Genomic DNA, 27,839 nt, shown 5'->3' on the forward strand with positions numbered 1-27,839 from the left:
TCATATTGTTATATTACAGAAGAAACAAGAAAGAGAACAATTATTTTGACCCCAACAAATTTTTCCATACACTCTATATTCATTATTTTATCCTTTAATCTTTTTTTTCTTACAAATACAAAAAGTTAACTTTTTGAATGACTAAAATACTTCCAAAAGTGGACTGTGAAGTGGTGCATATAGTATTAAAAAAACATTTTTGGAGAAAGAAATGAGATGTAATGAAGAAAGGAAAAGTGAACTGAAAAGAGTAATAATGAGATATAAAAGATGGTGCAGGAGAAGGATAAGTGAAAATAAAGAGTTAGCACATACTATACAACAACAGTTAATAATAACATAATTCATGAACCGAAAATCTCACGCAATACAGATGGAGCACAGTGCAGAGGCTTCTGTTTTTGTTTTATGATATAAAGACTTGTCAAAGCTGAACCCGCAACCTTCCAAGCAAAGCTACATTTAGAGACTGATTTTGTTAGCACAGCATATTCATAACAGACGTGGTAAATAGCCAAAGCCTCCTCATAAATATCACTAATATTCTTCGGACTATCCTCCATCTTAGCAGTGGCACCATATAACTCCTACAAGAGAGTCCATATCAGTGCCACAATGTTGAAAATTCTTGGAATTTTTTTATGACTAGAATAATTGCACAGGAATAATTTGGTCAGACTCCAAGATTTTTTATCTCATAGAAGAGATCTATAAACATTCACATGGTGAAATTCAAAGGGAACGAATGCATGAAAGTATAAAGCTTGAGGAAGAAAGAGACTGAAACTATACCTCCTTATATTTTCTAATGACTTTAGCTGCCTCCTCTTTGGATTTAGAAATGTCCTTCAAGGCATTTGTCATATCCGTCCTGTATTCTTTATATTTTGTTTTCCACTTTTCCATACAGCTGGGAGGTACTTCAACGTCAAAACAGGAGAGCAATCTAATTTCTGATGGCAAGGGCAGCAAAATGATTAACATATGTTAAGGTAACAAAGCTGGGTGAATAATTTTTTAGTTGTTTATTTATTTATTTATTTATCTTTTTTGCCTAAAATATAAGAGTTGTTCATCTCTAGCTCCAACAGAAGTAATAATGTATTGCAGAAATAATTAAATTATAATGAGTTAATTTCCAGCCCTCACCTTCCCCAGATAAGTCTTTTGTTTGCCATGTACCAACCCAATCATAAATTAAACCTAAAATAGAGGTTGAAGTGAATGATTTATCTTTTTCCATGTAGTGTGGGAACATCTCTGCTTTTAAATCATCTGGAACTTGTACCTGTTAAAGAATTACCACAGGGTTCAAATTTGAATACTCGGTGTTTTTATGAACTCAAATATTTGAATAGTTACAAAGCAAAAACTGGACTCATGCGCCCTTACAATTACCCAAAATCAACATTTTAAATGGTAGAAAGCAAAAGAACACTAATAATGAGAAAGTAAACCCATTCCACTTCAGAAATCATTAAAGGGAAACAGAATTTATTTTGTCGATTTCTTCAGTCAAACAAGTCAGGAAGACACTAATCTCGTTTGCATTATTGTGACTACCACAGGCCCAACAAGTTTTCCAATGTTCTAAAATTCCTTAAACATTCTTTAGTGTAGACAAGGTCATCAATCCTCATGGTAATTGAAAATGAAATCAACTAATCACAGTACTGTCCACTGACAAAAATATATGAAGATTCTGTAACCTCACAATTAATTGGTCAAGTTTCATCCAGTTTATGGAAATTTAACATATATAATCACTGACATTATCTACAACCAAAATGCTGATATCTGTAAAATTTCTTGGCATCTAAATGGAGAACCTCCCAAGGTCAACCTTGCACAAGTCCACACCAGAAATTCTTTTTCCTCCTCTACCTCCTAGGGCACAAGTGATAAGACCCTCGTTATCCCATCCATACTGAAAATGTCTAGCTACGTATAGATTTCATTACTGAAAATAATAATCTCATGCAGTATGGGAACATTAACCCAACCAATTATCATAACAAGAATATGTTAGTTTGGTATGTCCCAAATAAAGAGGCAGAGTTTGTAGCAACAACACAGAACAATACAAAACTAACCTTTCTCCCGCCCTTCTTAGGAGCATCTAATGCCTCGTAGTATATATCGATCAACTTAAGTATATTTTCTTTCACTTTTTTCTTCTCATTCTCTTCGGTGCAGTCATTTTTTAATGTCAAAAGACGATCCATCAGTGCCATCCAGCTGTCAGCTGCCACACCCATTGCATTACTGGAAAGAGAACAAGTTCTCATGTTTGGATCTTAGAATTAAAAACGAAAAAAATACTTATTACCTATAACAGTTATGTTTCCTCTTGGTAGCAAACAATATACAAAGTGAAAACACTAATGAAATGGAATTTCAAATGCCAGATGTATGCATATTACTACTATAACTGCACAACAGAAAATTATAAAGAAGGTGAAGTGTTACATCACTTAATTGATAAAAAGACTTAACATCTGCATACTAGAATGCATTAAAAGTTTTTCAGGGTAACTATGACTCATACAGGTCTAATTATGTCTGCAAAACTTTTTTACTTAAGAGAGTAAGATATCAATACTTAATTACTATTGTAAACAGTCATGCACACCTTGGTTGGAACCGAGTTTTGAGGAACAGTCTAAAAAGTTCATCCTCAAGTTCCGTGGCTGAAAATGCACTAGGCCTTTTAGCACTGGAGTCCAATTGGACAGAATGGCAAGGGGCAAAATTTTCCATCCAAGGGTCACTCTTTCTGAAATATTGTAAAAGCTGAAACATTTAAGAAAAAAAAAAAAACTTGTCAATATAAAGGAAATTTTAAAGAACTATGATCGGGCCCAAATATAAATATGGCTTAGTTAAGTTTTAGTCCCTTATAACTTTAGGTATGTTCAATTGAGTCCCTATTAAATTTTTTTTGTTTATTGAGTACTCAAATTTTTATATTTTTCAATTAAGTCCCTACCATTTAACTTTTTCATCATCAGAGTGACAAGATTGTTATACAGCTCAGTCATCTTGTTTAATTGTCTCCATGTGTTAATAAGTGTGAGGTTTTGTCATTAACAAATAAATTTTATAACTTCCATGAAAACATATTAGATAACAAGGACTGACATCGTCACCCATACCAATGGTGGTAACAGCGACAACCTCTTAGTTGTTGTAGGTGATGACATAGAAGTCATTGAGAAGCATGACGATCTTGTTATCCAACATATTTTCAATTAAAACAATAAAATTCACTTGCCAATTTACATAAACAGCAATACCATTGTAGATTACACACAAAATCTCACATTTCTTAACATGTGGAAACAAATAAGATGGCATCGAGACATGATAATAGCCACCTCACTTAGTTAATAGAAAAATTAAACTACAGGGACTCTTTAAAATATATAATAGTTGAATAGGGACTCATATGAAAATATCCAAATCTATGAGGGACAACTTAATTAAACCTATAAATATTCATCTCCTGTCTCCTATCACTTTGGTAGTGATCTGAATTCATTTATAATACAGTAAATATTCTGTATTGCTCTGATTAAAGTTTGTGCTTCAGTTTTCTAGCAAAACGAGTAAGGGTACTAGCAACTTTTTCAGAGGATGAGAAGTTTGAGCTTCAGTTTCTGAAGATAATAGGATGTGGAAAAGGATACAGGATACAACCAAATCTCAGTTACTCAAAATGATGACACTGCCTCATTTCCTCTGTTGTATGACTTCAAGGGTTACCAGGCCATCTTATCTTAATATCTTACTATATCTTATTAACATTCAATTCAACACTTTTTTAATCCCTTTCCAATGAATTAATCTCAATCTAAGTTCTATATTCTGATTCATCCAACCATCCGAAGTTCATGATTTTCTGCTTCTAAAAAACAATGCAGTGATATTTGCACGAATTGTGTTAGGTTTCCGTTATCTCATATGCGTTTAACATATTAATACCTAACGGCCAATCCAATAGTCAATCAAGGTACAGATGAATTCATCAACCAATATCGGAGGCACCGATCACATGCAGCAGATTTGATGCAGCAGAAAATGCTCTTCAAAAAGGAAATTTCTTATTTCTTATTTTTCCAGCTTTAAAAATGTTATGACAAAATTGAGGTATAAATATATAATTCAAAATTTAGAATTGTATTAAGAACTACTCTATGGTTCCCTCTTTAAATAACTACAATCTTTCCATGCAATGTTTTTAATCTTCTTTTCGTTTGAATTTACTTAGGGGGAAATGGAAAATATAAATGTGACAATTAAATTTAGTAAGAAACACTGAAGGAATGCAATTCCTTCAATACCATTCGATGTAGTAAGAAAATGAGGGCTTCTAAACTGAAATTGATATTGGAACCTGAGGATGTTTGGAAACCCAGTACAAATCGCCATCAAAATCACCTCCAGCAATCTCATCTGCCACTGAGCGAGTTCCAACACACGGGAAAAAAATTGCATATTTGCTATGTCCAACAAAAGATTCTAACTTATCCACATGTGTGGCACGCATTATGTGAATGTCGCCAAAATGTAAACCTGGATTTCTGTAGACCAACACATCCCCTGTAATTTGGTCATTCTCACTACAAATGAGGAATGAAACAGTCAGCACATATGACTATGTTAAATTACAAACATCATTTCCTATAATAAAGATCTACTAGTGCACACAGTTGAATATGATCATCATTTTGTTTTATCTTTGCCTATCAATATTGAATCCCACTAAGTTGAGTAATATCACCTACCCCATTTCATAAGCTAAAGATAGACTTCTATGTTTGCCATTGACATTACAATAACACAACAAAAGCTAGATATAACAGATACACAAGTTCACATTTAACAAAAGAAAAGATTAATTTCACTATCCAACATCAACTATGTTTCTCTACTTTTCTTTTATAACAATTAAGTTGCTTCATTTTTTAAGAGCTTCTCTCCAAATCTGTTTCCCCATGCTTCTCCTTTTAAAAAGAAGAAAAGAAAATGAAAAAGAAAAGTCAGACACTACCATAGTAAGAATTGGACCAATTTTCATACAACATTAGTCATATTAATATTTAATGGGTACTGCCGAAGAGTCATAGATGTTTATACTTCTCTTGAATTTATTAAGAACTATACAAGTTGGATTGTTAAAGGAAGAAACACATCACGGATTATTTGTGACCGTAAGTACCTACTAAGCTCACAGGTAAGTTTTAACATTATTATACAATCAATTACACTCTGTAATGATTAATGTTTGGCTTTGAAATGATTATGGAAGAAAACAGTTGTAGGAGAAGTGAAGATGTTACACTCACGAAAATGTATACGAGGATATATTGATGTGACTCTTATTGAACAAAAAATTGGTTAATATAGTTTGGAATGTGTAAAGAAGGCTATTGAAGACACTGATGAAGAAAGTAAAATACAGGATTTTTAGTCATGTGAAAAAGGATAGAGGTCAAGAAGGAGATTGATGGAAATTATTGACAGAGATTTCATGGTGAATAATATCCATGAGGACTTTTAAATCAGGTTAAAAGGCATCACATGATCCATGGAGCCCACCTCACCGAGAGAGAATGTGAGATAAGGCTATTGATGTTGAATCTATTTGACAAGCAATGTACAAAAGAATGAACAACAAAAATGCACCCCATTTGTACAGTTTTATTAACTTAAGTAGAAGATATGCCTCACCAAAATTCTCCTTTCACAATAGTCTTTGAAGATAAAGCACATTTAACTTTTAAGATTTATTTTGGTTCGATAGAAGATCAATACATTGGGAAAATTAAAAGATTTATGCTTACTGAATTATACAAACTTGATCCTTTTCTAGGCATCCAGTGGGATCTACAGTCCCCATTAAATAGAAACAATCAGGCATATAGAGCTTCCCTCCTCTAAGCTTCTTTCTTTCCTCCCTTGCAAGTATAGACAGATGATATTGCAAAAATGGTTCATCCAGAGGAATTCCACATAAAATCATTTCTGTTGCATTGTATTCATCCATGGTGCCATGATTAACGGATGCTGCAAATTAACCAAAAAATGAAAGAACATTCATATTTTGTGCAGCAGTACAGATAGATCTGTATCCAAATAAAGAAAAGCTTTTGATAGAAAAGTGACCAAAAGAAGCATTGGTGGGCAACCTCTGAGTGCAACACGCTTATTGGAGAAAACGTTATTTGCATCTTCCAAATTACTTTCTAGTAAACCCTTGAAGAATTCATTTGGCACTCCTCCATAGCTCAAAAGTGCAATCAGATTTTTAGATAGATAAGTTCTATTTGGCTTGATGCTGAAATACGCAGACTTCAGATCAGCTAGCTTTCAAACAATGCAAAAAATATTTTCCTACTAACGAATAAAAAAGATTAGATAAAGCTCCAAAAATCTTCTAGCATTAGGCAAGACGTAAAGGAATAATATAACTATTATCGTATATTGTTAGAAGAAATAAACGCATCACCAGACTACTAAGTTTTACTCCAGATGATAAAAGCATTTCCAAGCCATTTTATTCTTAAAAGACTCTTACTTTGAATGGGTATATCTACACCATGTCAATTGTGCACCAGACCAGTTAAGCAATTGGCCTTGTATGATGAAACCCAAATATGAAGATGTCAAACATTGGTCTGGCGAAAAGCTATGTGACGTATCTTGATAAAGCATATGATTTGATGAACATATCATCAAGTTTCTGCAATTGGACACATTCTACCAGTTTAAGCTTTTAAATTCATACACCTTCTAAGGATATTTTCAAGTGAAACACAAATATGTCTCAATTCCCGACACTCTGCTTATATCCTGATGTGATCATGGATATGAATCTCTATTTATAAGAAGGTTTAATTATGCCTTTGGTCCCCATTTTCGACTCCAAATCTCAAATTGGTACCTGTATTTTTCGAAATCTCAAAATGGTCCCCTTTTTAATTTAAAAGTCTCACTTTTGCCCTTTCCGTTAAGTCTGGGTTGACGGCGTTTGGTGAACAGTGACATGGCAAGGTTGACCAGTTATTGAACAGTGACTTGACAGAAAAACAGTGACGTGGAATGGCAGGTGTAATTAAATTAGGTTTAGGGTAATTTAAAATGTTAAATTAGGGTTTAGGGTTTTTATAATTTAAGGTGGGATAATTATTTTTCAAAAAAATCAGAATTGTGAAATTAGGTTTAGGGTTTTTAAAAAAGAAAGCTCGGGAGAATTTGGGGAAACTGTGGTGGAAGCTGTGGAGTGTGATCTGTCTCGTTCTCCATCGTCATCACGCGTGCAATCTGAGGTTATTGACTTGATATCAGCGTGAATTTGAATGATTAAATGCAAAGATTGGGATTGCGAGCATACAATACACATGCTAATCAAATTCAAATGTGTGTTGTTTTAAATCCTCGTTTTTGTTTTGGTTCAGGTTTTCATTAATATACCATGGTGGTACCTGACAGTGAATAGGATGATAAGCCTTTTTCTTACTGTAAGGACTAAGAGTAAGTTTGTCTTTGCCGGGCCTTCTAAATCAACGGAAACCCTTTTGAGGTGAGGACATAGTTTCAAATTTTGCTTTATCTTTGTTATTTTTTGGTTTGGTTTATGGTTTTGATGTGTCTGTCTCTTTGCACTTTCAAATACATAGCTCCGGAGCAGCTTCCGGTGAAGTACGGTGGATTAAGCAAAGATGGGGAGTTCGCAAATACCGATGTTGTCACAGAAATCACAGTGAGGCAGGCATCAAAGCATACCGTGGAGTTTCCAGTTACTGAGGTTGGTTTCCCGTTGCTTTTTTTCGGACAGGTTTTTGAGAATTAATACATATTCCCATTGCTTCAATCTTCACATTGCCACCAACCTTTTCTTCATTCTTCACATACCCACAACATTTTTCTTCAATCACAACCGTGCATTGCAAAAATTGACGTTGCTCTTCTGCTTTCCTCCAAGATCTGAACTTGAACAGGACCCACAAGACACACAACTGGTTGGATTCATCACAGAAGAAGGGAGAAGATGACAACAAAATTAGGGATTCTACATTTTCTAATGCTGGTGGCTTAAATAAATAAAGATTTCCACACCATTCCACCTGTAATTGACACGTTTCAGTAACAGAAATCCACCTCAGCAACCACAAACGCCGTTTGCCCAGACTTAACGGAAAGGGCAAAAGTGAGACTTTTAAACTAAAAAGGGGACCATTTTGAGATTTCGAAAAATACAGGTACCAATTTGAGATTTGGAGTCGAAAATGGGGACCAAAGGCATAATTAAACCTTATAAGAAAATATGCTCAAATGATAACATACTCAAACTATGTAAGAAAATAAAGAATTATTTTATTGATAACAATCACCCCAATTACATTATTATCATCTCTATTTGCAATAATCAAAACTTTTAAAAAGGAAATAAAAATATGTTGAAATGAATAGGAAAACTTTGAAGACATCTTTTCCTAATTACTCTAGAGATATTCAGAATATTTTTTGTTCTAATAATATGTTATTTTCAACACTCCCTCCTCAAGTTGGTAAATGAATATCAATCATTCCCAACTTGCTTACAAGATTCTGGATTTTGTCCTCAACAAATCCTTTAGTAAAAATGTCCTTATTTGAAATCCTATGGGAAGATGAGTTGTAACCACTAGACCCCTGTCGTCAAGATTATCTTTGATGAAGTGCCTATCAGTATAAATATATTTAGATCTATCATGTTGGACTAGATTATGAACAATGTTCATGACTAACTTGCATAGGGTCATCAAGTATGATCTTCATCCAAAGCCCTTCATTAAAGAGCAACCTTCCAAGGTTCTCATCATATCCCAATAAGCCAAAATGTCGTATTAGAAACAAGAGAAAAAACCTCTATTAACCCCTCATTGATGTAAAATAGAATACCTTGTGTTCACTACCTCCAATGAATTTATGCTTTGCATATTCAGACTAAGGTCTTTCTCAACTTTAATCATTGAAGGCCTAACTTGTATTGTCCTAGGAGGAAGCTGTAAGATTAAAAAATATGGTATCAAATAACAAGCATTGGAATCAAATAAGAATATAAATAAAGCATATAATTAACTCTTGAAATGGATGAATGTTGTTGGTATAGCTTGTGACATCAAGGAAACTATCAAACTTAGAGGAAGATTTTACAGGAGGACACCAATAAGACCAGACGGACTATGATATTGAACGTTGGATCACAAAAGCCTCTCCATGTCCACCAGAATTTTATTTTAAAAAATCATAAATATATTCTCTGTCTCATCCACTTTGTCATACAAAACTCCAACTTCCAGTTAAACATCAAGGGAAAGAATATCGAAATACCCGAAAGTATAAAATTCAGATGATATACCTTTCTGTTAACCAAAAGAGTGCCCTTAATTGCACAACCCATGTGAAAGAGACGGCACTGAATCAGCAAAGGCTAGACAATTGGAGAAAAAAAAAATTATTGAAAATAACATATAAGCAAATCACACAGCACACATGCATATATAAAATATGTGAAATGGAAAATGAAAAACAAATAATCTACCGGTTGATGTGTGCCCAGCTTCTGCTCTGTTTCTCCCATTGCCTTACACATATCCTCCAGTTCCACAAGGTTGTTAATTTCCTAAGTTTAAAGGAAGTCACAATGCGCAGAATAATCAAAGAAAGAAAACTAGATCATAAAACTCATAGAAATATATTAGAAACACGAGTAGATATTTAAGTTTTTTTGAGAGAAACGTAACTGCAACAAAGGCATAAGCAGAAAAACAGAAAGTCCAGGCAATCAAGAGACAAAAAAAACATCTAATAAAAAGTGTGTATAAAATGAAATAGTTCCTTCAACGGCATATGATTGAACATAATTAGCAAAAAGTTTTACTAATAGAAACATTTCCTTCCACTTCTTCTCTGCATGGATTTATTTCATTTAAGATGTTTTACTATTATCAAATAGTTGATTATGTACAATTACATGAAAATACAAAAGCAACACAAAAAACATTCAACCAAAACTGTTTTCTTCTATACCTCAATGGGTGAAGTTTCCCCTCACTTGTGTACACTATTTTTAACCATACAAATAATCAATTTAAAATTTCCAATCCATATTTCTCACTCTCACACTCAGGACTAAACATTTACAAGATTAGACACATGTAGGTAGTCTTACAACAACCTGATAACAGGCCTAAACCCCCAAAACTAGAGTGAAGGTTTCCCCCCTCTTATATTCATTATTTTCATCGTATCACTAATTCGTGTGGTATCTCTAGCCATTTTACTGTAGCTTTGCATCAATCAACTATGTTTCATGCCAAATTACTAGGAAAAAGAAGGCAGCATAAATTGAAAGCATATGAACTGGAAAATGTAAAAGTCAAGCTTTATCCTTCTAAGACATTAGTATTCATGCGTGAATCAAGGAAACTAGATACATAATCAACAGGCAACGATTATGATAAAAACAACTGGCTGATTCACAATACATATACATTTATTCATTAAGTGGATTTTTAGCACGAGTTATGACCAACTATAGATAAATGAATGAAGTTAAGTGAAAGAAAAGTCCAGTGAATTAACAAATTCAAAAGTAAAGATACCTGAATGTAATTATTCTCCAAGTTATTTCCTTTGTACACACTATTAGGGCAGAGCAATGCTAAATCGCTAGAGATGAACCCAGTTCCATCCGTTAGAATACGTGGTTTTTCATTATCATATATAATATTGCCATTTTTATCCTAAACACAATAAAAGAAATAGTAAAATTATTTTCTCGAAACATGGCCATAGATCCCTAAAGGCGACTTAAAATTGACTATACCTGGCAAAATACATCTTCTATTGTTTGGACATTCACAGTTGCCAAGTCAATGCTGAGTTTGAAGGTCTTTGACAGAATGAGAGAGAACCTGAATGTCTTAGGTTAGTACATTGCATGAGATCAATTTTGAACGGCACTGCAGGAGAACACAGAAAAATAGATAAAAGATCTAAATGATGATAGTTTTTTCGTAAAAACTCTAACTCGTACCTAGCCATATACTTGTCTAAACTGGGCAACAGGTGAGCATGCATGAATAAAGCTCTTGCTTCAGACACTGTCCTATTAGACAAAATGTAATTTGCACTCTCATCTGCAGAACAACAAGATTGCATCCTAACAAAATAACACTTAACAGAGGAACTTGTAAGGTCCTTCTTCTTCTCTTCTTTTCCACCATCTTTAAAAACTGTCATACAAAATCAAGAGATAGCATCAAACACATGACAATGAGATGAATTAAGAATGCTTTCAGTAGCCAGCATCAACCAACTTGAAGCTCAGCTACAGTAGTTCTCAGTCACTAGGACTGCAATGTAATGTCCTCAGCATACCTACTGCTTGTCTTATACCCAGATGCTTGTACACTAAACCCAAGGAAGAAAAGCTTTATGCAAGTTTCAAATCTTGATCTATGTCATCTAACATGACTATCTCAAGTGGCAACAGCTGTATTAGCCCCCAATGCCACAACACAACCGCAATTTGAAATGAGCTGGGAACATGTGGTCAGGGCAACCACCAAATGAGAATACTTTTAAAACAAAATATAGGATCTAATAAATAAAATGCAATAAACAGCATTCTAAATCCACATACATCTGTCTATCATTTATTAACCACAGAACACAGGACCACATAAACAAATAGAAGAAAGAAGCAAAGAAATGAATTTGTATTTTAATCATACACTCTTCAAGGACTGAAAGGTAACCAAAGATTGAGAGAAGAGAAATTGGGCATACTAAACAGTTACAGAAATTAACTCGAGAATGTACAAATACTCTTTGACAAATAAAAATTATAACACAAGAACCTAATGGAACAACAATTTAAAACCTGAGATAACGAAAGTCATAAAAATGTAGCTTCATATGAATTGCCACAAAATCTGATCACAAAAACTGACACATAAGCAACAAAAATATTATCAAGCAAGTGAAAATTCATAAATATGACTTAAGATATAGAGCAGATTAAATGTGAATAAGCAGAGAGTAGAATGATTTACAGAATGAGGAAGGGAAAAAATAAATATAAAAGATCAGAGGGTTGTATACTTGTAGTCTAGATTATATGTTGCACAGAATAAATGAAAATACAAATTTCCCAGACTACTTACACCAGCTACATGTTGATTAGATAAACAACTGATTTCAAGATCATACCAACTGTAAAAAAAGCAAGAAAATAAAAACAAGTAAAACTAACACAAGAAGCTGAATTACCAAAAAAGCGATACAAACGTAGACCAACATTGATCCCTTCTTTTCCAAACTTTCCATAGAGGCTATTTGCTTCTTCGACACTGGTCCTTAAATTCCTCACATTCCCATTCTCAGCAAATTTAACTAGCAAAACATTGTCATCACCAAGAGATCTCTGCAAGTGTGTTTGTGTGCTTTGTAGTATGGGTCCCTGAATTGTAATTTAAAGAAAGTGGCCATAAAATAAACCATGTTTCACATAAAAATACACAACTTAATCAGTAAAGACTAAAATGTATACTGACCATACAACAATCTTAATGGAGTTTTTTGATTCAGTATTATAGCATATTAGAAAAGAATATAAGGGAGAAAAGTAAACATGAAACTGTGAATTGTATATTATTTTACTTACTCATCCAAGAGTACAAGAATAGTATATACAGGCTTTAAAGCCTATTGTTAGCAAAACAGACTGGGAAAGAGAAAGGGCATCAGTTGAATAACTGAATGCTTTTACACTTCTCTAATATAGCATTGGAGCCATCGTATAGGGACAATTATTTAACAATACACAAGATCCAAAGGAGGAGAGAGACATACAAACCTTGAACCTTAAGCTCCCATCAGAAGAAACATAACATTGATATACATGTGTCCTACCAGAGTCCCAATCAAGATACTGCAGAAACCAAACGTAATATAGTAAGCAAGCAATAATTAATCAGAGAAGATAGCCAACACTGCATGATTTATATTCAGCACTGTGTGCTGAGAAAGTTTGTACCCACGCCTAAACCGCATTTTCTCTTCATCGTTCCATGACCATATGGGCGTACAAGGGATGGGCTAGCATAAAATCATTCAACAATAATTTAAACCATATCATCACTTACACATAGAATTCAACATTTTAACCTTCTATTCTAATTAAAATTACAGAAAATATGCTTTGTACTGTGTCAAACAGTTTTACAATACGTATCTTAAAAGTCATATCAGTTTTAGTTTCTGATTTGGTGACAGTATAAAGCAGTTTTATACTATTAGTATACAGTCATCATGCTCCTAAAAATAAAACTATCATTTCAATTTGTTGCTGAGCTTTAGTTATTGCAAAATGAAGTAGCTGGGAATATTTAAACAAGATGAAAACTCATAAAATGAACTGCACCATAAAAATTAGTTAATCCGTCATTGGAAAGCAACGTTTACCACTTGCCGATCACTTTGAGAGTAGATGTGATCTTTCCCAAAAGCCTCCCATACTCTTTTCTCAAACGTTGCCATTGGCAAGTCTTTAAGGCTTCTAATATAATCAGCATCGGTAACATTCTCAAGAGTCTCGCTGCAATCGTGCAAAGAAAACCACATGCATTCCATTCATCAGCTTATATACACAAGCTGAATCAACACCTCAAAACCAAAAACAAAAATTCTGAATAAAAGGAGAGAAAATAGTTCTACAAACACTCGCAAGAAGAGAAGAAAATCTAGATTTTCAAGTAAGTTAAAATCAAACTCGCGCATCTAAGTTTTCGAGAATATATTTAAAAACAAATTTTATATTGCGTAAATTAATTTGTAACTTAAATAAACTTTCTCCAAAAAAAAAAAAACATATCTATAAAATTAGCTTATGCTTAGACTTCCAAAGCTAATACAGAAAATTTTTATAAATATATTTATATGTAAGTTCATTTTAATTTATAAACAAATTTATCTCATTGTCAGCGTTTGAGGAGAAGTTTAGCTAAACATACATTGTAAAATTCGTTCCTTATATTTTTCTTATTTTAACAAAAAAAACTAAAATAAAATATGGATGCGGAGCATTCTCTACTTTTTTTTTCCAAGCTTGATGATCTAATATTTATACCAAAGAAACAGAGAAGAGAGGAAAAGAGAAAGATTGGGTTCTGCTGAGTCAGCAAGGAAGCAGTAACTAACTGGCTAGTCATGAGGTCAGCATTGCATAAATTACCTTCCAATGTAACTCAGAAGCAGAAAGGCCTTACGGAACTCCAATTCTCCGAGCGCGTGCAACGCCAACGACGGTTGGAGAGGGCGCGTGGGAGAGAGGGCTCGAGGCGGGGAGGGCGTGACGGTGACGGGGTTTTTGAGCATGTAGACGATGAAGGCGGAGAGAGAGCACCGGATTTGCTGTCCAGCGATGACCTGGAGAATTTGAAGCGCTTGCTGCTCCCCGACGGCGGCGAGGCGTCGGCGGAGGGTGAAATCCGGCGGAAGCTGGTTCTGCTCGTGGCAGATGGTGTCTAGAAGAGCCTCCACCGCGGTGGGAAGAAGCACGTGATTGTTGTTGTGGTGGTGGTGGTTCTCCGCCATGAGAAGAAGAGGAACGAAAATGGCATTGAAAATGTGATGAGAAGAATATATTAATATTTATATTGAAAGTGGCGAGAGTGGTGCAATGGAATCATTTTCTGCTTCTCTTGCTGCAACGAAAAGACCATACCTCACTAACAGAGTCAAATCAAAGGAGGCAAAGGTACGTTACTAGCTTTTCTGCTTACTATATACAGTGAAGTGTACATAAATATTTATTTATTTAGTCCGGTCGGATAATTATTTTTCAATATAATAAATTAATAAATAAAATATATTTAATATATTTTAGTATTTAAATTTTGAAATCTAATGACTTCGATTATTTCTGTTATCTATTAAACAGAATTTATATTAGATAATAAATTCAAACATTGTTTGTTTGATATATTGTAGCACAAAATTGATAAAAATGACAGAGTTTATCATTTTTAAATTTTGAATTATATTCAAATTTGATATAGAAATAAATTCCAATTTTACTAAAAACGTATTTAATTATAAATTAATTTTAAAAAATTTTAGAACACAACTTTAAATGGATTTTCAGCTACTGGTGTGTAGAGTGAAAATAAATTAGTTGAATATGAATGTTGAGTTTTTTTAGGATCTTAATAAATAAATAAATAAATGTGACACTCATCGGTAATTTTAAATTTGCACTCTGTTTCAGTGGAAAGTAAAATCATATGCACTTTTTTATTGATAAAAAAAAAGTTAAATATGTGTTTGGTATCCGAAATTCATTAAATTTTAGAATTAGTTTATTTTAAAATTTTAGACTAATTTAGTTATTTATTTTTTAAAATACGTGAATTTAGTTATTTTAATCAAATTTTGTTAAGTTTATTAGACATTTCAAGCACGTTTTATAATAGTATTTAACTTAACATTAAAGCAAAAATGTATCAAATAGTATAAACAACTCAAATACAATTCTAAAATGCATATGAAACATCAAATAAATCTAACAAATTTTATTAAAAAGATTAAATTTACATATTTAAAAAGATGATGGACTAAATTAGTTCAAAATTTTAAAATAGACTAATTCCAAAATCCACTCTGAAAATTAAGAAAACAAAAATTTATTTAACCCATAAAAAGAATATGTGAAGTCATGTAAATTTTTTTTTAAATTATCAACCGTTATTTTGTATTGACGTTAACTTATAAGATTTCCCTCTTCAAAATTTAAATATCGTGAAAAAGTCAATTATATATATAGAAGATTAATTTAATACACAAATATTTAATAAATAAAGTATTAGATATACATATATTTATAAATGGGAAGCCTAATTACCACAGTATTCTTTCAAAATTCACATTTTTAACATTTTCTTTTCTTCTCTTATTTTCTGTGGATTTGTCTTAACATGGCTCGTTTTCGTGTCTACTTCTCAAAATTACAGATAATACCTTCTTCGATTAATGTTAAAAGATTTTAAGCGGTCTAAATAAGATTTTACATTTAATTTTCGCTAGAATTGTTGAATATCAATTCATAAGTATCGGTATCAAACAAAATTGAAATTTTAATTTGGTAAAATTGTATAAAAACTAAAAATAAGATTACTTAAATTTGGGTGTTCTGTTTTCAATCTATAGTCAATATTAAATATCTAACACTAATAATGAATATGATAATCACATCTATAAGTGGATTATGCCATAGATTCAAATATCTACTAAAATAAACATTTAATGGTACTACTATATTAAATCAGTTAAATTTAAGTCTAATCTATTTTTTTACAAAATGGTTATAAAAACATAAAGTTATGCCTCTTACGTGGTAAGTTTACATCAAAGACATTTTTTTTTATCATTTTCAAATTATCATTCAAATTATCTTTAGATTATTATTTTTATTTTTTTAGTGATATGATAGGATAATATAAAAATAATTAAAGTGATTGATTAAAATGGTATAAAAAAATGAATTAAAATATTATTATTATAAGTGAAAAGAGTTGAAATAAATAGATTAAATATGTCTTTTTATTTTAATTTTTGGTGGACTAAGTCTATTTCAAAACTTTAAACCGATTTAGTCATTCATCTTTTGAAATACGTGAATTTAGTCTTTTTAATCAAATTTTGTTAAGTTTACTTGATGTTTCAAGTGGTTTTCAGAATTGTATTTGAGTTATTTATATTATTTGACGCATTTTTGCTTTAACGTTAAGTCAAATACTATTATGAAATGTGTTTGAAATATTAAATAAATTTAACAAAATTTGATTAAAATAACTAAATTTATGTATTTTAAAAATTAAATGACTAAATTGATCTAAAGTTTTAAAATTAACTAATTCTAAAATTTACCGAAAATCAAAGATAAAAAACATATTTAAACAACTTATACTCTTTGACCTTTCCATTTTAGTGATAAAAAGCAAGATATATTACATCATTGAAAGTCGTGTGTACCTACCTATTCGAGAAGCCTGAAATGTAGGTTACACTTTTATACAATGCAGCATAGATTGACTATTTAATTCATTTACACCAATATGTGTTTCATACATATAGCACTCACAAAAAGAGGAAGGTTACAGTTTCACAAAAATAGTATTTGAAATCATAAAAAGTAGGTTACAGATTGGAATAAACAAATTTTAAAAAACATAACATAAAGACAAATCAAAGACTAATTTGTGAAAGAAAATTAAAACCTATATCTGATGCACCTTATTGTCAAGGTCTAATTTGTGAAATAATTAAAAACACATAATCATCAATCCATTCATTTGGGTTGGGTAAAACAAAGATATAGGTTACACTTTTAGAACAAAATTTAGGTTTGTGCAAGACTTTTAAATGCATTTTCACCGATATAGGTTTTATACATATCACATACACAAAAGACAAATGTTACGTTCTTCCATAATTGTCTTTGAAAGTATAAAGTTTGGAACATAAAAATAAATTCAAACAGATTAAAGAATAGAAACAATTTTTTACCAATCTTTGACATGACAAAGAGAAAAAAATAAAATATAAGAGATATTAGAGTGGACATAAAAATATACAACAAATAACTTTTTATTTTGTTGTAACCTTGAAATTTTTTCATCGAATTATGCAGAGAGCATTAAATGGAGACTGAGATGTTAGGGTGGAGATCCTGCAAATGAACATCACAAAAAGGTTAAAGAATGCAAATAGTCGACCAAAGTAATTAAAATGATATTTTTATATATGTTGCGAATATTATGGTTTATGTAGAAATAAAAATAATTCCTACTGAATTAAGTCGATATTAATTAAATTTTTTCATCTCTCTCCTTTTATTAGCTCTAACATTTGTCACAAACTTGACCAATTTAAAAAAAAAATTATTTAGATAAAATAAGAAAAAAATGTACACTCAATAAAAAATATCTTCATATATATATATATATATATATATATATATATATATATATATATATATATATATATATATATATATATATATATATATATATATATATATATATATAAGTGATAGTTTCATTATCTTCATTAATAAATAAAAGCTTACGATTTCTATAACTATACTTTTGGTAACTTCATTATCATTTTACTTTATTAATATATTAATTATTTTTTTTTAAAATTTTATATATACATTTTTTAAAAATTTAATAACATTTCTAATTACGATACCCATATATGTATGTATTCTTTAGATTTGGCAAATGTCCTTGGAACGAAGAAAAGGGATATTACAATATGTTGGTATCTACAACGTTCCACTTGAAATACATTTTCAATGAAGAAAAAAACGAATAAACATATAATTAACCAATTCAATTCTGATGACAGTCACTACACAAGAAAGAGAAGCTGCCATCCATTCGATAGTGTATCATTTGGCTAAAGCAAACTCCAATTTTCCCAACAGTTCAGTATCCCGCAGCAGCTTCTCAAAAGATCAATAGATGCCTTCACCTAAGTTTCTGTTTTGGTTGTTTAAAATGCTGAAATCCTTTGCGGAACCATTATAAAGACACCATAAGCAGCGGCATTGGAAATGTACACTTGAAAATATGTGCTGTCTGGAAGGTATTAACACCTGACATAAGACCCTACTCGATGAAATATTTTTTTATCAGTCATCGTATATTCTGGTTAGCGAGTCCCATAGATTCCGCAACCTCTCTGGCAGCCATTGTGTCAGCTTGTTCCTAAATAGAAGATAAAAAAATAAAAAATCAGATTCCACAAAGATTTTTCTCAAACGAGTAGCTTTATGGATACTGCATGCATCAGTAGTTGACATATTCTACCCATGTTGCACTCGGATCTTTACCTGTAGACGATGCAAGAGATACATCAAGAAGAGATGTACAAAGACCTGTTGCAATTTCTAAAGGTCAGTAAAATTTCAATCCTTCAATGGTATTTCATCTACCACCTATTTTAAATATTTAATGAACTGATCCCACCAAATAAAAAAATAAAAGAACTCGAGCTGTAGGATATCTCCATAGAAATCTTGTGGCCCTGACAGCCCCTGAATCTAACAGTTTCACTGCTTTTTGCAACTGCACGAGACATCCCACAAACAAAGTCTAATTGTTAAAAAGGAGAATGAAAATGACACGAAATGGAATGCAACATGATGATTTGTAAGCTGCTATACCTGAATACTTGCACCGACCAAATGACGGTGATGCACAGGAAGGGGCCTGCAATTTTTACTTTGTAAGATAACTTTCCAAACTCTACAATGGAAAATGAAAACAGACGGCACAACCATTTGGAGTGACAGAGAATGGTACATAGAAGCACAATTGAGTAATAAAATGATTTGAGAAGCTATTATAACAAGTCGCGGCCATAACTTTAACATTTATGAAGTAACGAACAGATTAGAATAGGAAGAAAATCCGACAGATGATTTAACACGGGGAGGGTAAACAAATAGAGTTCGACAAAGGATCAGTACATTTTAATGAATTTGTGGAACTTCCATCGCTGCCGGGAGGGTAAATAAGGTCTGTTTGTTTGAAAAGAAAAATTAAGAAAAAAACACTTTAATAAAAAAAAAAATACTTATTAGCAATTTTTAGGATAAACCTATCTAGAAAACAGAAACAAGAAAAAAAAGGAGAAAACTACATCCTTGAGAAGCAACTGTCACTTCTGCTTTTTACAATTACTTTTTTTTAAGCACAGTTAAACAAACTCAACCACTGAGGTTGTAGTTTATGGTCATTTTAATCAAATGCATTACAAGAAAAACAAGTTAGGTATTATAAAGATAGTAAGAAGAAACTTACTCCAGTGATTTTATTTCAGTCTCGTCTTCCCATGATGATGATGCTCGACGAGAAACTTTGTTCCGTTCCGCCTCTGCCTGTTCAATATAACGATGACATAAAAATCACAGTACAGTCAAACTACTAATCAAATAGCCATACGAACCTAATCACTTACCCGTGCTTCCTGGAGGCGCTTGATTTCCTTCTCCAATTGAAACTCTGCGGCAGCTTTCTCACTGACCATGGTTTCTAATTGTGTTTGTTTGTAGTACTGAAATGAAAATAACACAAATTATTGAATATCACTGAGAATTTGCATGAAATTTAATCATAACATAAATTACCAAAAGGTCAGTCAGTTCCCGGTAGCGTTTCTCTAATTCCATATGTTCCTGTTACAAGATTAAGACTATGTTTAGAATAAGCCAGTAGTATTCCCAAATGATCTCAACACCAGAACATACACTTGTTACGAGTACTAAAATAACTCCAATTTTCCTACACAGTTATTGTCAACCAACACAAGAAAAGAAGGTCGAAGAAAGTACTGCTAGCATCACTCAAGGTAGTGTAATATCTGATTGATATTAAACACATGGCATGTGACTGAGTATGGGCAGAAGATGAATGGATGCTTATGCAGTTATGCCTACCCTATTTAAAAAGTAAAGCATGACAACCATTTGAAACTCAAACCCGATGCAATTATTTTTTTCAAGGTCAAATAGTCAAAGATCACCCATTAGTCAACCATAAATATTTTTCTGTATTTTGATGGTGTATATGGCATATAGTAATTTTTCATTTATGTTTTGATGGTGGACATGACCAAATACATTTTTTTCATTAATGTTATGGAAACTGTAGATGCTTAGACAAATAGCATAACACTCCATAAATATTTTTCTGTATTTTTGATGGTGGATACAACTAACCGTAACTTTTCATTTTGGTTTTTATGGTGGATATGACTAAACGTAGTTTTTCATTTTATGGTGGATATAACTAACCGTAGATGCTTAGACAAATAGTATAACACTCCATAACACCTAAAAAGGATGCACCTTCATATCTGAAATCGAGTCCATTACAACTCACACGTATACTTCCATAAGAGTTAATATATCATGTGAAAGGAACTGATGCTCAAAATATTTTTTCATGCATGGTAAAAATCAAAGAGAAAATTACTAAACGGATTTAACTGTTAAAAATATTTTCAGTTTAGAAAAAATTACCGATTAATCACTCACTTGGATGGTTAATAAGTAACCATTAACTAATTATTCCTCGGATGGAAATGGTTTTGCCATTATTTTATCTTTTTTGCAGTTATTTCAAAAACTTATAAACAAGACCACTTGTATGACAAAAAGCTACAGAAAATTATGCATTCCATGAGAATATGACTTTAAAACTTCACCAGAATGCAGCAGTATGAACGTCTAAGCTCTGCCCACTTAAGAAACAAATAGGTTTCATTTATTTTTATATATCAAACTTGGAAATTTAAATTTCATGTAAGAAATTTTTTAAACAAGCACCTCGATTATTACCTGACGTGAGTAATGCTCAGCATCCCTCTTCATGGCAGCCATCTCAACTCTCATTTTCTGCATTTCAGCCTGTAACATTGAAACCAAACATATTAACAATGAGAAGTGAAACTTTACCTGCAAGACAGGAAGACATTATCTCAAAAAACTTCACAACAAAATAATAAAAAAAATTCTTACCTCTAAGGAAGATAGCTTGTTTTCAGCTTCCCTCTGACCTTGACGGGCACGCTCCAATTCATCTTGCCATGCTTGCATCTTAATATATGTAAAACTTCCATCGTTATAAATTCCATCCGAATGAAAAATGATCACTGATATTACTGTCATAATTGTCATCTAGAAATGTTTGTGCCAACTTTACGCATGTACCCAGCCATGCCCTGGTTCAACCATGACCATGGAATTTTTTTTTTTTTTCACTCTCCCACTTCTCTTTAATTTTCTTCTGCTAAAAATGGCATTTAGGTCTAATTTTATATTTTAAAAGAATTAGCAAGACGAACATAAAAGTAGTAAGTTATCCAGTTGTGTAAGCTGTGTAAAGTAGCAAATAGAGTAATTGTCTACATTAAAACAGTGAAGCTTAACACGTAAAAATAAATAACAAATATCTGCTTTGTGTATATTTATACAGAAAATCAAATGTTCTTTGAATTGGTTAATGCAATAACCAAAAAGGACGCTGACCTTGGGAATATGCTAACACTAATATTTGTTGATGAACTTTGAAGAAGATGTGAAATATAAGGAAATAAACCTAATAAGTTGCAAATTGACCAACTTTCCTATCCATAATCTGTTATACCTGAATTACTTGATTAGCCTCTTCTGGGGACTTTTTCAGTTCCCGGCGCACACGGACTTCCATATCTTGTAGTTCTTGATTTAAAGATGCACATTCAACCTGGTCGCAGATGTTACCAAAAACTTATTCAGTAGATCTTTCGGAATAGCAATCAGAAATCAGCCCTAAAATTCAGAAAGGAAAATGTTAAGCGTTTATTCTTGTACCTCGAGAAGTGCCACCTTCTGCTCAAGTTCTGTGACTTTTGCTGTCCTCTCATCCGCTACTCTCTGAAAAGAGGAGCAACAAACAAATCAGTGCATACATTTTACCCAATGTCAATAACAATTCTAGAAGAAAAATAGCTCGAGAGGGGAACTGAAGCAGCCTTAATAATACATGCTTTAGAATTGTGGATTTGTTAATATTGCTCATCATCCTTTTCTGGAAAAGTAGATCTCTGTAAAAAATTTAAATAACAATACTAAAAGGCATATATGACGCCAAACATTACCAAAAACGTGAGAGAATGTAGTCAAGACTTGCGTAGAAGTATTGAACTAGCTGAGAAGATCTCAACTCCTATTTCCAAATTTAATGTGACCAATTTTAACATTTTTGTCAATGAAAATTATTTTAAATCATCTCAAATATCCATTGCACAACACTCTTTCATATTCCCAAACACCCTGGCAAGTGAAGATTTACACATACTTTTTGCATACCAGGACGATAATTAGGATATGCAATTATGTATATGACCTGTGTCTAAAACTAAACTGAACAAAATTGTAAAAAATGAACCATTTTGAGAAAATGAGAAACCAAACCATTTTATATAGAGGTTCTGGTTGGTCCTTTGAGAAAACCAAACCAGGTATGAGTATAAAATAGATAACCAAACTGAACTGAACCGGATGAACCCAAAAGAAATGCATGTTGAGAAAGAAAGAAAAAATCCACTTTACAAAAACAGTGTGGGGATGAGCCAACCTTTTAAAGTGGATCTAAACCACAAGTGCTTACATTACCTGTATCCTTGCAAGTGCAGTGGATGATTCAACTGCTCTGTGCTCCAAATCTACTTCTCTTTCCATAGCAGCCTGTTCTACCAATGAGAGAAACACTAAAATATAATGCAAAACACAGAAACTTGAGAAATATATGACAGAAGTTACAGTTACAGACCATTTTGGTAGCATTATGTGCTGCACGCTCCTCTTCTGCTCTTCGCTCAGCAGATGCTAGCTCCTCTCTAAGAGCCTACAAGAACAGCAGTTTTAATATTCATACAATCTCATCATGTAGATGGGATATATTGTATAAATATAGTAATCATACTTGCAGAAGAGAACCTAATTACCTGCATCATCCTTGTTTCTGTTAGCTCTCGACTTCTCATCATTGATTCCATGCTTGCCTGGTAAGATATGAGTATTGTTACCCAAGTCATAATAAATAACACTACATTAAAAATTAATGAAGGAAACCAAGTAGGAAGATCATTTGGGTGCCTAGTTCAACTAGTCCTAATACAGCTAATATTTTTCCTGATTCGTTGAGTAAAAAGATTCCCTGATATCTGTTAAACATATAAAATTGATCAGTAATCACGTACATATAAACACACTGAAAATTAACGACCATCTTATAGCTATGACATTGGACAGCAATAAGGCGATAAAGAAAGTACCAATGGATTTTTCTGGATAGTGGAAAAAGGTGGGTAAACATGCTATTCCAGCAAACCTTATCATTCATAGTCCAAAAACTGTTGGTAGATAAAAGTATATAAACTACATCTTAAAATTCCTAGAAGCAAATACGAACCTTCATTATTCATCAAATAAATAGTTCTACAAGATGAAAGTAAATCGCACAGAAGATAGTTCAGGTGAAAACAGCTGTTGCATGAAAGTAAGTAAAATATTCCTAGGCACACTTCAATAAATTGACAAAGAGGAACCTGCATGGAAGCTAGATTTCCTTCCGACAATGCAGCTTGCCTCTTAACTGCATCCATAGAACTTAGAAGTGCCTCAATTTCAGCATTTTTTGCTGCCAAGGCTTCAGCCATATTTGCTTCAACTCTTGTCACTTCCCTTTTACTTTCAGACAAATCCTTCTGGAGCTGTTTTATGCTAGCCTCATATGATTTACCCAATTCTCTCTGTAGATTTAGAAATAATCACGAGATACAGTAGTCAATATGTTTCTATTCAAGCAAAAAATGAGATTTTATATTCCTTGAAACAGGAAATGGTGATGGTGCTTCACCTCTGCAGTGAGAAGTTCCTCCAACTGTGCATTTTCAGACTTGTATTCTTGAAGGCGGGATGACAATCCAGCACAGACCTGAGCATCAGTTGAAAATATCAAACCACCATCTATAGTAACCAATTAGGAAGAAAATCTTATTGAGATTCTAGAACTAATCCCATGAAGCTAAAGAAATGTTGGTTTAACCAACACCCTTACCCGAGCTAACCTTGCCTCTTTAGACTGACCAGTCGATTTTGTTGTTTTAAGCAATCCTTGAGCCTATATACCAACTAAAAAAATTAGTCAGGAGAATTTTTTTATAATGTGTACGGGAATGTATAAATTTGCCCATTATAAGTATTACCTCATCAAGTTGATCCTGTACTTTTTTGGGGGAGATGTCAGTTTTATGATCTTCTGCATTTATTCTGTCCTCAACAGATTCAACTTTTTTTACATCAGAATCCTTTAGTATGGTGTCATTATCAGGAGATGCTTCAGCAGCCACAGATTCAGATTTCTCTTGATCCATATTTTTATTGCCATCTGAATCTCCAGATTTGATAATTTGGCCAGCACTGGTGGGTTCATCACGAGGGCTCTCAATTCCTTTGGGAGCAGGAAGTGGATTCATCTCACGAGTATCTGAAGCATTCTCTTGGGGAGGATCACCATTAGCAGCAACAGTGGCAACTCCAACATTTGCATCGTTTAATAGTGCTTCCGCATCATCTTTGTCATGTTTAGCGACATCATCATCTAACATGTTTGATAATGAAGTGTCAAACAAGGGTGATGTTGCATCACTAGGTCGTGACTCCCTTGGTTGGTCTGTAGATTGGGGAGTGATCCCGTCATTTTCAGGATCAACTTGATCTGTAGAAGTTGTTATGACCACAGGTGCTAGTGGAGATCCACTTTTCTCCTTGGTAGTATCACTGATTGTAGTAGATGAATTGGATAGTTCTTTTTGAGCCTGCAAAAATTCAAGAAGGCAAGTTTAATGTGAATATAATATGTGGATGCTGGATGGTAATGAAGTGGCAATACCTTTGGTTTTGATTTTGCCCTCTTGCCTTGTGATGCTTGCCCATTTGATGCTAATTGTTTAAAAAGGTGACAAGAAAACAATTGTAAGCATTTCTTATATAGGAGAAAATGTACAGCTAAATAGATAAATGTACATCTGAAAGACATGATAGACCTGGTTGCGTACAAGCTAGAAGAATTTTGAGAGCTTTCCCATGGGAAATATAGAACTTTTTTCATTAGAGAAGGACTCAAAAGTTCTTGCATCTAAAAAGGCTTAATGCCCAATTTATTTGTGTTGCGCTTATATATTAGTCTGGTTCCGAGGGGGAAATGTAACATCTAGAGAGAGAAAAGCTGTAAAAAGGTACAATATATAGTTTTAGGCATCTTAGTTTATAAGGAGATGATTCCAATACCACTTTCCTTAAAGGGATGTCTAATTCTAAGAACACACTGATTCTAGCTTTTACAACTTAACAGTTGTAGAATTACATTGGACTTTTCCTGACTTAACAAAATTTTAGCATAGTGCATGCTTCCTTTAGATTGATTTTGGGGAAATAACTCATTATTCAAAAGATCACTTAAGCAAGCTTACAAAAATAATTATTTCTTCAAAAAAAGCTGAACCAAACAGATTAAATGTTTTAGACCATGATGGCCTGGATATTTGTCTATATAACAGAACAGCTTTTCAGCAATAACGCAAGTCCAATTCCAGAGAAAAAAAGTATTCAGCATAAGTTGATGGCTAAGCCTAACTACAGAGTAAACCGAAAGAACTAAATATAAACCTGGAGACTTCAATTCCGACTGCTCCTCCGATAAGTCAGTGACAACAGCCTTCGCTCGTCGATCAACGACTTCAAATAAACCTTATCAACCAAGGCCAAAAAAGAGGTCCATGTCAGAACTAAGCTCAACATGAAAATAATTGCATCCATAACCGTAACATCCTGAAATGAAAATACATCAAGTGATATAACTCCCTCTCACCACCATCTCTCCCCTCCAAAACAAACAAAAATGAAGCAACACTCCTAATAACAGACAATGCCGTCCTTCATTCTTAAATGTGAAGTGACAAATCGCGAATAAGAGAGCATTAGCACGTATTATACTTCATAGATGAAACCGTTAACACTCACCAGTTCATTCCTAATTTCCAATACATAAACATCACAGTGCAAAACTAAAATAACATCGAATGAAATTTCACAGATGAGCATTCAACTATCTACCGAAGGTTCATCGATCGAGATTGAAAACAATAACAAGATGCCACAAAATCTGAGCTCTGGAAAATTGGCGGAATCAGAAACGGAATCGGAGGATCGATATACAACAAACGAATGAGATCCGTTACCTTCAGCGGCTTTGAGCCACGAATCCATTGCAAGAACGAACAACGAGTTGCTCAATATTCGAATACCGAAGTGTTCAGAGATCCGACACTAATTGAGCTGCTTTCATCGCCCAACCAACGACGTCGCTTCGATTCTGCACTTGCCTGAGACGAATCGCGCGAGAAATATAATAAAACAGGTTGTTTATCGGTGTGTTGTTGTTGAGTTTCTGATTCGCCACTCCTCTATTCACCTTCTTACTTTAACGCAATTTTCTTATTATCAGGTGTGTTACACTAATTAAAATAAATATTCCCTTGAATATTACTACAATATTGACCAGCACAAACACTGGCTTAATAAGTTTCTTTTACATATTAAACTTAATTTAATATATGTCATAATAATTTATCATTGTTAATTTTAAAGAAAACAAAAATACAAAATCAAAAGTAGTGCATAATTACTTATATTAATATATAAAAATTGTTCATACAAATTTAAAAATAAAAAATGTTACCATTACTTTTCATAAGAACTTTTGCACTTATAAAATAAATAGGGTTAAATATGTTACCCTTTCTTTTAATTTTTATAGTAAAAATTGAAATTAGTTTTTTTTTAATTTTAGATTTAAATTTTGAACCAATTTAGTTTTTCATCTATAATAAATTAGTGAATTTAGTCCTTTTAACCAAATTTTGTCAAATCTATTTGACTTTTAAACGCATTTCTAAGTAGACATTGAAGCGAAAATAAGTAAAATGATGTAAACAATTTAAATACTATCATAAAATATATTTAAAACGTCAAATAAATTTCAAAAAATATTAAAATGACTAAATATACGCATTTCCAAAATTGAGGAACTAAATTAATCCAAAATTTAGATAAAGAAATATTTTCTATTTTCACCGAAAATTAAGGAAAAAAAGAATAAGAGTGAAAG

General features: G+C 32.6%; 2 protein-coding genes across 2 annotated transcripts; both read right to left on the minus strand.

Moving 5' to 3' along the window:
* Nucleotides 1-291: 291 nt before the first annotated feature.
* LOC114182675 (putative RNA-dependent RNA polymerase 5) lies at nucleotides 292-14,812 on the minus strand. The gene is made up of 18 exons (XM_028069589.2): nucleotides 14,288-14,812; nucleotides 13,519-13,651; nucleotides 12,911-12,985; nucleotides 12,325-12,514; nucleotides 11,087-11,285; nucleotides 10,877-10,964; nucleotides 10,653-10,793; nucleotides 9,590-9,670; nucleotides 9,407-9,478; nucleotides 8,947-9,050; nucleotides 6,192-6,340; nucleotides 5,847-6,069; nucleotides 4,397-4,622; nucleotides 2,633-2,793; nucleotides 2,094-2,265; nucleotides 1,150-1,288; nucleotides 793-953; nucleotides 292-587 (listed from the first exon to the last, which is right to left on the minus strand). The coding sequence occupies exons 1-18, from the start codon at nucleotides 14,647-14,649 to the stop codon at nucleotides 345-347; spliced, it is 2,919 nt and encodes a 972-aa protein (XP_027925390.2). The 5' UTR covers nucleotides 14,650-14,812; the 3' UTR covers nucleotides 292-344.
* Nucleotides 14,813-18,311: 3,499 nt separating this feature from the next.
* On the minus strand, nucleotides 18,312-27,159 carry LOC114182040 (golgin Putative 1). Its single transcript, XM_028068783.2, has 21 exons — nucleotides 26,911-27,159; nucleotides 26,339-26,419; nucleotides 25,563-25,612; nucleotides 24,877-25,488; nucleotides 24,729-24,791; nucleotides 24,528-24,605; nucleotides 24,217-24,420; nucleotides 23,614-23,670; nucleotides 23,439-23,513; nucleotides 23,282-23,353; nucleotides 22,478-22,540; nucleotides 22,272-22,370; nucleotides 21,644-21,721; nucleotides 21,464-21,532; nucleotides 20,252-20,299; nucleotides 20,083-20,178; nucleotides 19,926-20,002; nucleotides 19,286-19,331; nucleotides 19,089-19,187; nucleotides 18,953-18,997; nucleotides 18,312-18,827 (listed from the first exon to the last, which is right to left on the minus strand). The coding sequence occupies exons 1-21, from the start codon at nucleotides 26,936-26,938 to the stop codon at nucleotides 18,756-18,758; spliced, it is 2,112 nt and encodes a 703-aa protein (XP_027924584.2). The 5' UTR covers nucleotides 26,939-27,159; the 3' UTR covers nucleotides 18,312-18,755.
* Between the last annotated feature and the right edge of the window lie 680 nt (nucleotides 27,160-27,839).

Source organism: Vigna unguiculata, chromosome 4 (genome assembly GCF_037176805.1).
Source record: "Vigna unguiculata cultivar grain cowpea cultivar isolate G323 ecotype 2 chromosome 4, ASM3717680v1, whole genome shotgun sequence".
NCBI classification, from domain to species: domain Eukaryota; kingdom Viridiplantae; phylum Streptophyta; class Magnoliopsida; order Fabales; family Fabaceae; genus Vigna; species Vigna unguiculata.

Excerpts from the sequence above, each read along its gene's own strand:
- LOC114182675 (XM_028069589.2), bottom strand. The coding sequence starts at position 14,649 with ATGGCGGAGAACCACCACCACCACAACAACAATCACGTGCTTCTTCCC. Across the intron at positions 10,794-10,876 it reads TAGAAGATGTATTTTGCCAG|GATAAAAATGGCAATATTAT; the intron begins GTATAGTCAATT and ends TATTGTGTTTAG. Across the intron at positions 2,794-4,396 it reads GGGTTTCCAAACATCCTCAG|CTTTTACAATATTTCAGAAA; the intron begins GTTCCAATATCA and ends TAAATGTTTCAG.
- LOC114182040 (XM_028068783.2), bottom strand. The coding sequence starts at position 26,938 with ATGGATTCGTGGCTCAAAGCCGCTGAAG. Across the intron at positions 24,606-24,728 it reads AAGAGGCAAGGTTAGCTCGG|GTCTGTGCTGGATTGTCATC; the intron begins GTAAGGGTGTTG and ends ACTGATGCTCAG. Across the intron at positions 21,533-21,643 it reads ACAAGCTATCTTCCTTAGAG|GCTGAAATGCAGAAAATGAG; the intron begins GTAAGAATTTTT and ends TCAATGTTACAG.